This window comes from Echinops telfairi, unplaced genomic scaffold (assembly GCF_000313985.2).
Source record: "Echinops telfairi isolate 266 unplaced genomic scaffold, ASM31398v2 ScPeMD7_23;HRSCAF=83, whole genome shotgun sequence".
Lineage (NCBI taxonomy): Eukaryota > Metazoa > Chordata > Mammalia > Afrosoricida > Tenrecidae > Echinops > Echinops telfairi.
In genome coordinates this window covers 76,698,238-76,714,879 of record NW_022103920.1, presented here as the reverse complement: position 1 = coordinate 76,714,879, position 16,642 = coordinate 76,698,238, and the positions used below count along the sequence as shown (strand labels likewise).

General features: G+C 39.9%; 1 protein-coding gene and 1 pseudogene across 9 annotated transcripts in view; one reads left to right on the top strand and one right to left on the bottom strand.

The window, feature by feature from the left end:
• TMEM196 (transmembrane protein 196) overlaps window positions 1–5,884 on the top strand; it is a 55,188-nt gene extending 49,304 nt beyond the window's left edge. For 3 of the 9 annotated variants that reach the window (XM_045289005.1, XM_045289004.1, XM_045289003.1), the window contains exon 3: window positions 969–2,680. In XM_045289005.1, the coding sequence (XP_045144940.1) occupies window positions 969–1,337 (369 nt within the window). In that variant the 3' untranslated portion in view covers window positions 1,338–2,680. Of the gene's footprint in view, window positions 1–968; window positions 3,519–5,484; window positions 5,533–5,803 lie in introns of those variants that run through there. The other 6 variants (XM_004702708.2, XM_030885293.2, XM_045289010.1 and 3 more) reach the window with 4 other exon arrangements.
• A 9,232-nt stretch (window positions 5,885–15,116) lies between these two features.
• LOC101642028 lies at window positions 15,117–15,436 on the bottom strand (annotated as a pseudogene).
• Between the last annotated feature and the right edge of the window lie 1,206 nt (window positions 15,437–16,642).

Genomic DNA, 16,642 nt, shown 5'->3' with positions numbered 1-16,642 from the left:
ACTAAATTCTCTAAACTCACATATCTAGAAAGTTATAAAGATTAAAATCTTGATGGAACTAACGATAGTTTAATGAGAAGATATTTAGATATTATGAGAGAATCTGGCTTTAAAGGGGGAAAAATCTGAGTTCATTACCTAAATATGAGTATCATCTGCTCTCCACTGTTTTCTTTTTTCTTAACTGAAAGGATCGTACTACCTCCTCAGAAGACTGTAGCACATAATAACTAGCAAACCGATCAGGCTCCGTAAAGTTGATTTCAAGTGGTCCTGACCCCAGGTAGAGTTTTCGGTGTGGTGATCGCTGGGGAGCAGCTTGCCAGGTCTTGCTTCCCAGGGCATCTGGGTCGGTACAAACCAACAACCTTTCAATTAACAACGAAGCCCTTTTCATGAGTAGTGGAGTCCTTACTAAGTGCCCCCCTAGAGGCTCCTGCAGTGGCCAACCTCGCTGTCTTGTCCCCTCTAGTGTATTAGAACCCAAAGTGACCTGTGGGGCAAAGCAAAACTGCCCCAGGGGGTTTCCTTGGGCTGAATTCTTCACAGCAGAGAATCACCAGTTCTTTTCTCCCACTGACAGACTGGCAGGTAAGAGGCGCCCACCTTGTGGCTAGTAGTTGAGTGCTTAACCCTTGCACACCAGGGCTCCGTATGGCAGCACATCATTAGTATTGTTTAGGTTTGAATCTACACAGAGGATGTGTGTGTACTTCAAACTTTCCAGAAAATTTTATAAGACATTTTGTTGGTTTCCTAAAGACAAGTCAACTCCTGAAACCCTGTGATCTACTCTCTTTCCGGTGAGTCAGAATGGATAAGAACTTGAACGGACAGGATAGTTCCCTAGTCTGTGTAGTAGAGCAACAGAGGCGCAGTCTCCTCACCCATCACTTCTCCCGGACCTGCAGTGGGGCGTGCATCTCTGGTCTGCTCAGCTGTAACCCCTTCTCCCTCTGTCCTACCAGATGATCCTCTTCTCGGCCTGCTGCATCTGTGGACTCATCGGAGGCATCCTGAATGTCCAGTTCCTTCGGGCAGTCACCAAGAGAACGTCGTCCCTCTACCCCCTGCACCTCGCCTCCATGTCCCTCGCCTGCATCGGGATCGGGGGCTGCACCCTCTCATCCTGGCTCACTTGTCGGCTAGCCAGCTATGAACAGAGGAGAATGTTCTCAGAAAGAGAGCATTCGCTGCATCACTCTCATGAAATGGCTGAGAAAGTGAGTTTTGGACCTGTCCCCCCCGCACTGCTGTCATGTGAGGAAGGCTGCCTTAGAGGAGAACTTCAGGAATGTGATTGGAAGAGAAGTGTGGTCTGTCTGTATGAAGACTAGTATTATGTTTGTTTTTTCTCTACAATTCCTAGGTACACCTATTTCCAACACAATCCTCGTCTATTCAAAAACCATGTTCCTCAAATAGCATGTCATAAAATATTGAATGCCTTATGAATATGGGTTTCTATGTATTATACTGAGAGGAAAGATACACAAACTAAAGAGATGCTCTACTCATTAATGCCAGTTTTAAAAATCAGATGAATTCCCTTTTCAATTAATAGTGCCAGGTTTAGAAATCGGATGAATTCCCCTTTGTAGCTCACCCCCTGGACTTGCAAGTAGATGTATTTGATTATGTAAATTGGATCTTCAAGCATAAATGGGGCTTTTTAAGAGGGAAACAAAAGCCTTGCCTATCAGTGCAGATATTGAAGTACACATAAAGCTTCATTTAATTCAAATTTAAATGGCCTGCATATTTGGATAGCCATGCCTGTACTCTCAGAAGCACTGGTGTCAAGTTAAGAGATTGGCGGCTAACTGAAAGGTTGGCAGTTCAAACCCACCGGTGACTCCATGGGGCAAAGATGAGTCATCTCTTCAGTAAAGATGACGGCCTTGGAAACCCCAGGGGGCAGTTCCACTCTGCCCTGTAGGGTCGCTCTGAGTTGGAATTGACTCAGTTCTAAGAGGTTTGGGTTTGGTGTTTTGCCTGTACTTCAAACAGTGGTTCTCCCGTAATTGCTTCGTGAACCTCATTTGAACAGGGAGCTGCAGTAATTACAGAAAAGGGCACACGATGACATAGTAAACTCTCTGTGTTCTAACATTCCGCAAACATTTCTTTAATTCCTTGCTATTGGGTCTTTTAAGACAATGATAAAGAAATCAGTAAAATAAACCCACTGAGCTCACGACATTATAATTTGCCGCACGACATGGAAATAAAACCACTTAAACCCAGAGTCGGGGGAAAGGTAGCAGGAGTTGCCACACACTTTTTAGAAGCTGATATTGAGGAAAAAATATTGATTCTGTGATTTCATGTGTGTCCGATTTCTTAGACAAACTAGACCTCCAAATGAGGGGCGTGGCTGTGACTCAGTAGCTCCAGGAGAGTAATTTTACGTAGGTAGTTATGCGTGTGTCCTTGCAAAAGAGTTAAAGGCAGGAATTCGTTAGCATAGCTGCTAGGTTGAAGAAATGGATTGTTAAAAAGAGATGTTCGCCAGGTATGTGCTTGGATAGTGACTCTTTTGTGCTCTATTTTTTTCTACTAGCATGTCATTGGCTTTTTGTGTATATGTTGGTACAATATTTATTGTATGATTGTTATATTTATATTAGAGATTGAGGGCTATTGAAATAACCGACTTGCCCAGCTGTCCGGTGGTGCCCCCGACACCAGAGTTACCTACAAGGTACGCTGATTTTTAGGGAGTTACCGTTGTGTAATGTCACCGCAGGAAGCATTGTCTCTTCACTAAAGCCATGATGCCAGCTGATGCTGTGACGTCACTCCTCAAAGTCTGGCTTTTCCAAGACCTCCTTTGAGGACCTGACATAAGCCCCATGGCCGAGTCTTGCAGCTTGAAAGCTGGTTGAGTATTTCAAATACTCAGCCTGTCCATGTGCATCCAAACACATTTCTGCTTGGATGATTCTTGATTCCTTGATCCTTTGCTACTTCATGATTCTGATTCAGAGCCATCATTCACAGGCAGGAGTTTGATCTTTAATAATAGCTAAGTCCAAACTGGGTCTCTCCCTCGCGTCACAATTGCATGAGCAGACAGCCCAAGTTTAACAAGAATACAGTAAAAAAGAAATAAATAAAAGTGTCCTATGGCAAGTTTCTTCTTGTAAATCTACCAACTGTGATCCACATAGGAGTCATTCCCCATAGTCTGGATGGCTGAGTCGCCATGCTTTGTTTGATCAGCCACAATGGTTTGAAATGGGGAGTCACCGAGCTATGAGGGCCCACATGCAGAAAATCTGCCCATTTGCCAACAGCTACACTTGATCCTTCCCAAATGTATCATACAATCTTCTTGTTAAATTGGACGTGCCTATTTGCAATTAAGCTGAAGAGACTTGTTGATTTTAAAATAACCTCCATCATTTTCTATCAGTGATACTATGGTGTCCATTTTAAGATGAAATTACTTAATACAATTCATTTGCCAAGATTTTGCCAGTCTTATAAACTTGTAATAAAAGATGAATACAGTAGATTAGTTTTTCTCTTTAATTTCCCCCATTGTTGTATGTGTTTGGGAGGGGGGCGGGGGCGGAGGCATGTAAGTCAATCTTTGAATGCAAGCTTGTTTGAGAAGGAAGGAGGACCCGGATTCTTTTCTAAGACGGTTGGGGAATTGTGCTTCCTCTTCATGGGAGTAAGAAAACATATCTGAGCGACATTTTTTAATATAGTTCATGTTGGATATGAAAAGAAACCATTTCCCTCTTTTAACTTCCGATTTAGCTTGCCGTCAGGTGAGCTCTTAAATATTCCAGTGAAGTTTACCTGTAAACTTGACTTCAACCCAGTAACCCTGACATCTTTTGAGATCTGCTTTCATCCATTATGTGTGTTTCTAGCAGAGCCGGCCTTTCAATTAGACTGAAAAAGCTCCAACAATCTTCTTTACTTCCTTGCAGAGCTTGTGAGTAGTCTCTTAGCACCTCACTAAAGCCATCAGTTGCTTTTGGGTCCATTTCAACTCAGGCCATCCCAAATAAATAAGAGTAGAACTGTGTACCAGAGGATTTTCAACTGATGTTCAGAAAGTAGGTCTTTCTTCTGAGGGACCTCCTGGTTGACTTCAACTTCCCATATGTCGATTTTAACTGAACGTATTAGCCGTTTGCATTATCCGGGATTTTACCACCATAGGAGAGAAAATGTAATGGATACCCTAGAAGCAGACAAGCCCCCTGCTCCAACTTCGAGAAAGGATCACTGTGGTTAACATTTACAGAGACATCTTAATGTGGGAGGCGAAAAGATTTCTAATACTTATTTTTTTCCTACCTAAGATTTTTCTTAGAAGACAGTCTCTCCCACAGCTAAAAACAAAGGCAGTTTTGAAAATCAGATTTCAGAACTTGGGCAAATCCCCACCTTCAAGCATCCTTCCTGTTCCTCCCATGTAACTTCTAAATCAACCCAAACCAAAGAAAACATTCTCATTCGATCTCCTTGGTCCTACTGACTTTTTCCAAGAAAGTAAAAACGAAGCATGGATAGGTTTTTTATTTTTGCAATGAATATTTGGAGGCCTCTGAAAAGCTTTGCCAAAGAAAACATATTTTTTTTAAGTTTCAATTCACCCAGACAGAAATAAGATGAAAATGGATAGACATGATTTGAGAAAGTAATTTCAATTTGGATTGATCTACACTGTTTTGGCTTGGTTGGTTTGTTTTTTCTTAAAAATATACAAAACTCACTGACATGCAGTCAATTCCAGCTCACAGCGACCCTAGAGGCCCATATTCATTTCTGAGACTCTAACTCTTTATGCAAATAGAAATCACAGAGCAGCAGGTGGTTTCGAAGTGCTGACCTTGCAGTAACAGCCCTATCAATAACCATTATGCCACGAGGACTCCCCCTTTTGCAAATAGGCTTGTTCAATAGTAGGACAGAGCTGTTAATTGATTTTCAGATATTTCCCCCTAAATAGTGCTTATAGTTGTGTGTGGACTCACTGTCTATTTTGTAGGGAAAAGTTTACTGTCTCAAAAGATACATGCACTCTGAGCATTTAGAGTTCTCCAATGAAAAGACTCTCTATAGTTGCTAATTGAGCTGCTTTAGGTTCACTCTGCCTGTACATCAGTCCTTCATAGCCTTCCCAGGTCGTCTTCCTTATGAACTTTCTAATAGTACTTGAGCATTTGAATACTTGATCATTTGAAAAGGACTTCAAAGTTCTGTTTGGTTTTTTACTATGTGAGCAGCAATGTCAGGAAAAATATTCTTCTCCATGCTGGTTTATTACTGGATCCCTAGTTACAAATTGACAAGAATGAATGTGTGGGTCGTTCGCAGTTCTTAAACCAAAGGCACCACATTTTTTCCGAGAACAAAGGTAGTTTCTAGAACCTATCTACTGGCACTTTGTTGGCAAGATCCACAGAAGAGCCCATGTGTTAGAAAAACTTGGACATTGAACCAGTTTCTTCATTCCAGGTGAGGCTTTCCAAAATAGTGTTGCGGAACAGAGGGGACACTCCGGAGTGTAGGAAGATGGCTCTCTTGTCAGCAGACGGCACTGTGTTTTGTACGTAGAAGATTTCCTTTGAGCAGATTGTCACATTAGCATTTTCATGTGCTCACAGATGCCATGAAATTTCAATCCCTCAAATGCGACACTGTACATCCTTGTCCTTCCCCAAATGCCAGCAACGTTTTTCAATGGCTTGGAATTTCTGTTTTGCGAACTCATCAGCCAAATCATTGTCCCCTTCTAAAAGTGAACTTCAGTTAACGGGTGTCCTTTTCCTCGCAGGAGGTGACGGACAACATGAGCAACGGAGGACCAGCGCTGCTGCTGAACGGAAGACTCTAGCCAATGTTTCAGAGAAGGGACGGTGTGTGTGTGTGGGGGGGGTGTATGAGGCATGGAGATACGCGGAGTAGAAGATGAGATTAACACAGTTCTCTCCTGAACACCCTTTATTCTTCTTCAATTCTACTTCACTTTGGTCCTCAGCTCTCCTTCCTGAGCGAAAAACTTTCCAGAAATGTTCTAGAAGAGTCACTTTAATGGACTTTTTCTCAGAGCTTCTCCAGAAGACGTTTCAGGAGAAAGAAAAAGAAAACCAAACACTGTGGGATAAATAAAACAGAAATAAGCTTCCTATTCCACACAAACAGCTATTTCAACAGCATGGGAATTAGATTTGTAATGGCATATTCATGAGTTCTTTAAAAGTGCAAAGGAAAACTGAATTAGTAAAACAAATAAGCAAAACCCATCAACTTATTGATCAACTGACAGATGGCTTTCAGAATGCCATAATTCATAACCTCAACAATGCCCTGTTGTAAAAACATTGTAATTATTTTCAATTTATGAATGAATTATATTTCATAACTTATTTGTAAATAAAAACCTACACCTTCAAATAGAGAATTTTTTAGAGAGAAGGAATGCTAATCTGTATAATATTTTTGCACAAGATTGAAAATTGTCAAGAAATAACATTTAATGAAAATAGGCGTGTTTTGATCATATTGTGCAGACTGATATGCATGTTCACTTATAAACCTAAGGATGACATCTGTGTGTGTACACGTGTGTGTATATACTGTAAATATAGAAAATATATACAGCCTATATTTATAGCAGACATGAATGTAAATAGATAGTAGAAAAGACATTGTGATGCTGTGGGGGATTAACAAGATTCAATTCCCACAAAGATGGGAAAGCTTTTCAATGCCCACGAAATCACATTTTTTAGTTTCTACAAAATGTTTCCAGTTTCGCTTGTAGTATGTTCTTAGTGTGCTTAACATTAATATTTTATGTCTGTGTGTATGAATATTATAGCTAGTGTTTGTGGGATTGAGTTATTTGAGTAGGCTAGTATAAAGACTATTTAATTATTTCACTATTTCACTATGAGTATGCTATAGATGGTGATAGCACTCATTGATATTGATTTGTAGACATCAATCTAAATCATATTCCTCTACATTTATATAGATATGGCTTATGATTATTTATGATATTTATATTTCAAACAGTTTATAGCCCAATTAAATTGTACTAAAGGATTGAGGGACTACCTTTAAATTAAATTACCAGGAACTTTTCTATAATTGAATTATGTGAATAGTTTTTGGTTTTTATTTACTTTACCATTCACCTGGGACAATAAGGACAGACCCTTTTCAAGAAAATACACCATAGCCAAGGAACTGGAAGAGCTGACTGCAAAAGAAAATGAAAAGATAGGGGTTTGTTTACATAGTTATGCTTAACCTTTCTCTTCCAAATGAAATGTTAAAAAAATCAAATTTTCACAACATACCATACATAAGCAAGAAAGCATCATGCTCTTGGCATCAATTATGCGAATATAAATTCTGGCAGCAGATGAAGAAATATCCTGTTTTTGAATCTATACCTCACTGTATTGTACACTTTCATTTATATTCCCAAGTGAATCGGCTTTCAAGTTATTTTCATGTTACTTATTTAACCACAGGAAAACCAGAACCTTTATTATTCCATAGGAGAGCATGTTTTAATTTTCAAAACGAAATATGGACTTGAATTGTGCATATGAATTCACACAAAAAATTCAATTCATGCAAACCTGAAGATCTTCTATTGATAAATACAAACATCATCTACCTGACTTAAATCCCCTAATAAAAATACCTGGATGTGTTTGTAGATCGGCAGAAAGAACTGGTCTGTGGTTGCCTGGTGTTGATTTTGAAGTCTGCCAGCTCACGTGGATAACTTAGTTCACAGTGGATTATGAAAGTTGTCCATTAATGAGCCCAAATGAGTCAATGTCATCCCTATTCGTCTGTGCAGCAAGCGAGCATGAAAATGTTCACGAAAAATCTAAAGTGTACAATGCAGACACTTTGTGTACAAATGGTTCTACTGAATTTACGCGAGGATGTGATTCTGTACTGAAAGAATGACCACAAGTTCTAATGTTTGGGGTCACTTTTTTGTAGACAGGTTTGCACAACCGAATTATGTTGATAAGAAATGTTAATGCCTTTTGAAATAATAATGAAATCAGACATTAATCAAAAATTCAAAGGACACAAGAAGGCATATTATTGCTTTGGCACAGAATGAAGAAGAAATTCAGTCATCACAATTGTCCAGGTACTTTGCAGTATATGTTTAACCAACCACACAGAGTACACTTTAAATTGAATTATTTCCAAAAATGTCATGTTTACCATCATCGGTTACTTAGAGTGATTTATTTGGAATGTATTGTGATTCTTTTGAAGTAAGTAGGTGAAGTTAGAAAGTCTAGTGAGAGTGCTTGACAATGTACTGTTCACATTCTACTGAATTACTGACTATATTTTATTAAATTACTACCTTACAGTTGTGGTAGTGTCCTACCATTGTGGGGAATATATGCGATTGGTGCGGCTGTGTTCTGTAGTCTCGATATGAAAAGGTAGAGTTATTATAAGCCTAAAATAATAACAGTAAATTCTGCTTGGAAAATTTAAAGATGTATAATGATTTGTAAGTGGAACAGTGGAACATAATATGATGATAACTCTACTGACTATGTAATAAAATGGTGTGTTTTGAAACTACATATTGGTATGGATTTTCCCCCCTTATTGTGGCACAGAAAATAGTCGCTCCCCCAATCCAATAGATGGTGAAAGCTGAGATTGGTGGGCGAGGGAATGTTGTCATTAGGGAGAAGCACGAAGTCACACCTGGAGGATACGGAATTAAGGAAGGGTATTTCCTGAGACAGGGAAGATGAGAGTGTGTTCAAGGGTAAAGAGGGAATAGATGGAGATAAATGATAAATTGGACATAAGATGAAAATGAGGTCCTTGATGTGACTGGAGGAAATATGCAGTTCATAGAAGGTGGAATTAGCTGTAAGTAATTCTGGGATAAAAGGAACTTCATAAGTGAAAATACAGTATTTAGTCCGTTCTTTTGATTATTTGAATTTCTCGAAATGGTTAGTTTCATTGTGCAATCTGTCCTATGCATTTCGGCCCATTTGCCAATTATAGTCCCCACCCACTACATGATAGTAGCTCACCTGAGTTATTTTGACAACTGGAATGGCCTAAGAAGAGTGCCATCCGTTTCTTTGGAAAGGTAGTGCTGCCTCCCAGTTTAGGACCACTGAACAAACACTTGAAATGATCAGATCAGCCAGGCTTCAGACGGGTCACAGGGACACACTTGCATGGTTCAGGAGAGTAACGGCTCCTGGCCTAAGGTCTACCTACGTTATCAAATATGGTAGGTTAGCAACATCTGTCTAAATCTGAATTCATTAAATAGACTCAACTACTCATTTTCTCAAAGTATCCATATTCCAAGTGCCTATTGCCACATATGGACAACAGTTATGGACTATTTCCAGATAATGCTATTAAACCATACAGATCAAAAGCCCGTAAAGAGGAATTCCTACTTATAAGCTCTTCCACAGTCAACCCATATCATTGCCATAGGAAAGCACTGACAAGAGGTAGCAAACACTCCATCTTGAAATTTAAAAGTTGCTAACTCTGTTTGCTTAATGGATTGAGCAAAAGTAGCAAAATAGCAGCATTGGCCAATCTGTAATACAACTGAGCACAGATTGGAACTTACACTTTCTAGCTTTCGTATTTTAAGGTTAAAAGGTAAGAAACCAAAAACTAGCCACAGGAAGATTTCACAAAATGACTAAATAGTATATGTTTAAGAAGTAGACAAAAGATCTTGCCTAACTACGCTTTTTAAAAGAATTCTATTGCAGTGTCACGATGAGAATGTTAAACTGATTTCTGTTTCATGCACCAAATTAGAGTACAAGGGGCAAGACTAGAGACCTCACATCCAAACTCTGCTTCCAAAGGATCTTCTGAAAACACAGACACTTATAGGGAGCAGTTTAAGTACTACTTGGTTATCATGCTGTTTCCAAGTAAAGTTTCAGAACTTGGCATCCTTTTACTCGTTTCTTCTTTAAATCATTTTTTTCTGGAAACACGTAATGTTTTTTACTCAAAGTGTATGACAACCAAGAAATTCAATTATGCCAAATCCATAAATCACAGGCTGGCAGTTTCTCATAGCATAGGCCTAGATCAGAAATTGCTGGAAATGTGGATGCCTCATAAAATTACGGGAATTTTTTTATTCCCTTTGCCAAGAAAACTGCAAGGGGGATGTAAAAAAGTTCATGGAAATCTAATCAAAAGATGAACATTAAAAAATATATAAACTTTATTTCTCAACGTAAGCTCCATTAAGGTCAAGATTTTTTTTTTTTGGTAAGCAAAGATCCTAGCAATTTAATCCATCCCACAGAATGGCGCATCCTGGGGATTTCACCATGCCAGTGCAGTCTTTTTCCTAGTATAAACTGATGAAAATTGGGTGCTCTTTAAATAGATATATAAATTTTAAGATTAGAAAACAAAAAGAAGTAGGGAGGAGATGTAAGGTCTAGGCCCAATGCGTCTCCATGGAAACTCTGGCAAATTGCCTGTGCTTGATGGGCGGAACCCGCAGGAGGGTGGCTCTGGAGGGGAGCACACCGGTGACGTTTTCCCACAGTCGTTTTCTACTGAAGCTTTGAGTGACTTTTTTAAGAGGCTCTCAGAATAAGCAGATGTTAGGGTTCTTAGGTTCTTCAGAAACTCAGCAAGCAAAATGCTGTGAGCACCCCCACAAAAGCGATGGGCGATGGACGGTGTGTTCTGCTTTTGCTGTGACTGAACCTCTTGCAACGTTGGGTAACCATTGCTTTCATTCTGCTTTAGCTTCAGGATAGTACTGGTGAACGTGTTTCATTCCTTATCATGATTCTTTTAGGAAATGATTCCGGATCTTAACCCCACTTGTTTAAAGTTTCCTTGAAAGCTTTGCTCTTGTCTGTAGCTAACATGAGCGCAACAGTTTTGGTCCCTGTGAAGCATTGCTCAGCTTTAATTTTTCAGTCAGCATGTATAAATGGAAGTGCCTGAGATGTCTATGGTGTTGACTCTTGCTTCTGCTCTTGATCGTCAGTCCTTTATAAGCTGATGTGGATGGATTATCTCCCAATGCAGGCTTCATCTTCAACATCATCTCATCCCATCTTAACATGAGTAATTTATGAGCTGTTGATTTGGGGAGGGGGGAGCGGGGAGTCGGGGTGGAGTTGTGAAAGCAACAATAATTCCACCATTCTTTCACCCGAGCTTCACCAGAAACTTGAAATTTGTTTTTGCTTCAATTTTAGCAGCATCCATTTTTTCTGATAGGGTCTCATATCAAACTGATTTGTTATCCTTGGTGCCTTGAACTAAGTCCTATTCAGCAAGCAATAATGAGTTCATTTGGGTACAAAATATTTTTATATCCATGCTTAGTTTTTCATATTATACATTTTGCCATATTTTTGAGGATCCTCTTGTATTTACTTCATAGAGTAATCTTTGAATAACATGCCTTAAATACAAGCTGAAGAAAAATGAGTGTTTAAAAGATCCATTATTGACAGCCAGGATTGCCTGGCTTTTCCAGGTTTCTGAAATTTTCCACCGTGCACAGGAAATCTTACTGGTCTTCCCTCATAAGTACCCAGTGAGCATCCCTTCTCTGGCGGGTTTCTCTCTGTCTTACATCATTTCCCATTTTTGCAGCTTTTACTACCTTTCAACATTGTAACACTTCAGGATTATGCACATCACCCCCTGCATAATACAAATAGGGTGCCCAGGTCTGTTATTTAAAACATTAGCTCCCATTGGAGGTCTCTTGAAGGTAAACCCCGGAAATCTGCTTGCATGAAGATCACAGGCAAGAAAAGCCCTAGTGAGCAGTTCTGCTCCATACAGCACGAGGTCACCATGGCTTGAATCAACGTGACTGCCACAAGGGTGTGCATGGTTTGCTGTTGTTCAGTTGGTATCCACATCAACTAAATACCATGAAAAACAAGACTTTCGTTTCAGGCAGAGCACATTCATTTTGCTGGGTATTTGAAGGACTAGGAACCATTCCATCAGCCCTTACCTTGGCTAGGGATTGCTGATTTCAAAGTGTAATGTATTCATTCACACCCAACGGCTCCTCTTTAACCACTAATTGCATTATAAGTGTTTCCTATACCCTAAATGCATAGGTTAGTGAAAAAAGGCTCAGAGACAGACTGACGCAAGCTAGAACCTGGATGAGATTTTATACATCAAAACCTAAAATCTTGTCAGGGTCACATGAAGTCCTTTATTGGTCGCAACGTATCAGATCTCATGACAGCTCTTTCCTATTAAAGCAGGATATTAATCTTCACTTAGTCACCAAGGCAGAGCTTCTCAAACGTCATCCACAGTGTCCCTCAGGAGAACTAAAGTATACATCCTGTGTCCAGGGAGGTCACTGCTGGGAAAGAAAAGCTCCAGATTGTTTTGTGAATGGCTCCACTCGCCCACATTGTGTGGCTCTGGACTCTGAACTAAAAGCCAACCAATACCTGTCAAATTGCTGAAAGTTTCCTGTTGAGACAGCTGTTCAAATGTCTGTTTCAGAGCCCACTACTCTCATCACTAGCCAACAATTCTTCTGAGATCTGAACCTCTCCATCTTTTTGCCTTCTAAGTATATTAGTTCGTGCATATCAATTTCAGAAATGGGCAGAAATAAGATAGTTCTACATCCTCTTTAATAATAAGCATTGTGGAGAAAATGTTAAATGTGCAACTCATAATACAGTGAGTACTGAGTCCTGGTAATATTAGCCTATTTCTCTCTACCAACCAAAAGAAAGATGCTGGAGCAATTGAATAACCATTGATCAAGCACTGCCACATGCATTTGCTCCTCAATTCTCATCATCGTCCAATGAAGTCCTGTACAATATTTTACCCTCACAAAGACTGGGGCATACTTGGCCAAAGTTAATGCCCAGTCATTGATAGGTTTAGGTTTGACAACAGGCTGGGTACTGCTCTGTGTAACCTCCCATGAAGCTGGGCACCTCCTGGTACCTAGAGAGGCAGATCGTTAAACAGAGCAGGCACACTGAAAACAAACACCGGCTTTGAAGATGAGCTCAACCACTAAGCTGTTATGTGGCCTTGAATGTGACCTACATTTTATGCACTCCTGTCCCCTCGTTACCCAAGAACAAGAATGGTGATATGCCTTTTAGAAGTATTTTAGGATTTAAATTGTAAATGCTAATTGCCTGACACATAGCTACTACTCAATAAGCAGTACTATGGTGTGCATTAGCTTATACATGGCATAACTTCTTGAATTAACATCATTTGTTTAACATGAAAAAAGGGAAAGAGGAAGAAAAAGCAACATTTCACCTGATGGATGAGGGATCATTTTTGGCCCTCAATCTTAAAGTCATTCAGACAAATCATGTAACCTGTATATGAGGGGGTACCCCCCCAAAACAGATTTTTTTCACAACTATATATTCATTTCTTTTTCTTTCCTTTTTTTTAACTGGTAGAAGTCATCCATCTTTTATTATTTCTTTTCAAATCAGCAGAACTTTGAAATTGGGCAACATTATGTTACCATTTACATTTCAGAGGGAAAAAAATAAATACGCCACCCCATTCTACACTTCAATATAAAAGTAGTTTCTCCAAGTACAATTAAAAATTGCCCCCATAATTTTTTTTCTTTGGAGAACTATTAAGCCAATAACAAGGGGGCTTCAAAGGCTCTCAGAAAAATGCCTCAAATCTTTTTTTTAAAATCAGTTCATTGGGGGCTTGTACAACTCTTATCACAATCCATATATCCATGCATTGTGTCAAGCACATTTGTACATTTGTTGCCATCATCATTCTCAAAACATTTGCTCTCTACTTGAGCCCTTGATATCAGCAGCTCATTTTCCCCCTCTTTCCCCAACCTCCACCCCTCATGAACCCTTGATAATTTATAAATAATTATTATTTTGTCATATCTTACACTGTCCAATATCTCCCTTCACCCCCTTTACTGTTGTCCATCCCCCAGGGAGGGGGTTATATGTAGATCCTTGTCATTGGTCCCCCCTTTCTACCCCACCTTCCCTCCACCCTCTGGTATTGCCACTCTCACCACTGGTCCTTAAGGGATCATCTGCCCTGGATTCCCTGTGTTTCCAGCTCCTATCTGTACCAGTGTACAGTACATCCTCTGGTCTAGCCGGATTTGTAAGGTAGAATTGGGATCATGATAGTGGGGGGAAGGAAGCATTTAGGAACTAGAGGAAAGTTGTATATTTGATCGTTTCTACCCTGCACCCTGACTAGCTCATCTCCTTCCCACAGCCCTTCTGTAAGGGAGTGTCCAGTTGCCTACAGATGGGCTTTGGGTCTCCACTCTGCACTCCTCCTCATTTACAATGATATGATTTTTTGTTCATTGATGCCTGATACCTGATTCCCTCGACACCTCGTGGTCACATAGGCTGGTGTATATCTTCCATGTGGGCTTTGTTGCTTCTGAGCTAGATGGCCACTTGTTTATCTTCAAACCTTTAAGACCCCAGACGCTATATCTTTTGATAGCCAGGCACCATCAACTTTCTTCACCTCCCCCACCCAAATCTTTTGATTCCCTTTTTCAATGAACTTTTTGAAGTCCCTTCATATTTCTCAGAGCATAATCTTATCACTCTTTGTGTCTCTTTGGTATTCAACACCTTGGACTATGATGCCAACTCATATAATAACGTTTTTTTTAATTTGATAATGCTTCATTCTTTTATTATAGTATAAAATCAGACTGAGTACATTTATAGTTCCTGCCAAGCACTTCATATTAAGAAGCTTTTAAATCTCATTCATTTTTTTCATAATTCCAAATGCACTTGGGATTTTGGGGAAAGACATGTGAATGTACACTACATGCCTGTTTTATCTAAAATATTAAGGTTAGGGAACATATGGCAAGTTTACTAAATTGCCAATCGAATTTAAACCCCCAAATAAATATTCACATCACAAAATTTTCTATGCATTCTACAGGTGTACTTAGTTGGTTACTTTATATTATTCTGAAAATATATATTCTATATTACATTTGATTTAATCAAGTCCTATAGTTTGCATTTGGGGGTGTTTTTTAAGTGTTGTGCATTTATTTTTTATTTTTGTAATCCATCAACTTTATCCAAAAATGCAGAAAATGTTTCTGGCTGCCCAGGGGGAAACATTTCAGTGGTGATAAGTCCATTGACTGCAACAGCCCAGGAAGCATGCTGCAGGTACAGTAGAAGAGATGTCTCTCTTTGTGCAGCTGCTTTGCCAATTCCAGCTGATGATTGTTCATCAACTTTTCATTTATAATAACTATAAGTGGCTTTCCTTTCTCCAGAGTCTCCAAACAGCTTCCTGCACCTGCGTGATTGATGACAAGATCTGCCCTCTGAAGGCTGTCTTCTAAGGACTTCTTGTACCTGCACATGTCCAGAGCCAAGGACTCCGTATGGAATGCTTCCGGCAACAGGCTTCCTCGCCTGATCTGCAGCCTTATTTTTCTTTTAAAAAAAACAAACTTATCACCTTCAAAGCACTCTCCATTCCACTTAATACGGTCGTCAAATCTGTAATTCTATTCTTGGAAACATTTTTCAAACTCATCTGTTTGGATGGCTGAAAGCACCTCTCCTGTTTTGTTTCGTTTTTCTTCACCTCTTCTACACCATCAAATCGCTGTCTTGCATGTCCCTCTTCATTCACAGATACAAAGAGAAGTCGCACGGTCAGCAGTGTTGGGCAAGAGAGGCATGTTGTTTTTTGCCAAAACTGGTGCACTGAGATGGCTGCATGACAGTCGGTGCATCGTAGAGGTGGCAAAAACATTGGGTCCCCATTTGCCACAGATCAGGCCTTTTTTGTCACACACTGTCAGGCTATCTGTTCAGAACCTCTAAGTAGAAAGCTTGATTAACAGCTTCCCTGGTGGAATGAACTCCAAATTCACTATGAGTTGACATTTTTGTCCATTTGGGAAGTTGACAGACATCCAGATGAGGTTTATCATCAGTCGACATTTCACCTTTTTTGAAACAAAAAAAACCACTTGAGTTTTTCCCGTAGCACTCTCTTTGAAAGCTGTGTTCAACATCACAACAGTTTCTGTGGCAATTTTCCCAAGCAGGAAACAAAGATTCACAGCCTCATGCTGTTTTCTTAAATCAGTTATCATGGAAAACAAAAACAAAAATGAGGTTCAAGTGAAACTTCTTTTATGAAAAAATTCACTGTGACCAGAGAGAACCCTCCCAAGCAACACCACAGGGTGCACTAACTCAGAGCGAGTAGCTGAATGCTCACCAAGTGGGAAGAATGTGTGCTATGAAAGCTCCGCTCTGCCCACAGCATTTATAGGTTTTTTGGTACCCCTTCATAGTATAGAAATGTAGGCCCATAAAGCAAATCACAGCACCATCCCATATGAACCACCAGCTACCTTTGACTTGTCCTGTTTCTGCTGATCCCACATCTCAGCACCTGGTTCTGTGAACCCACTTCTGGTCCCATTTGACCCTGAGACTTCAGTTGTCCAGCCTTGCCAGCAACACACCCTTACTTGACTCTAGGCACACGGGATTGTTTAATAGGACTCCCCACTCCTGAACCAGTAAGGGAAGTTTACTCCAGCCACGGA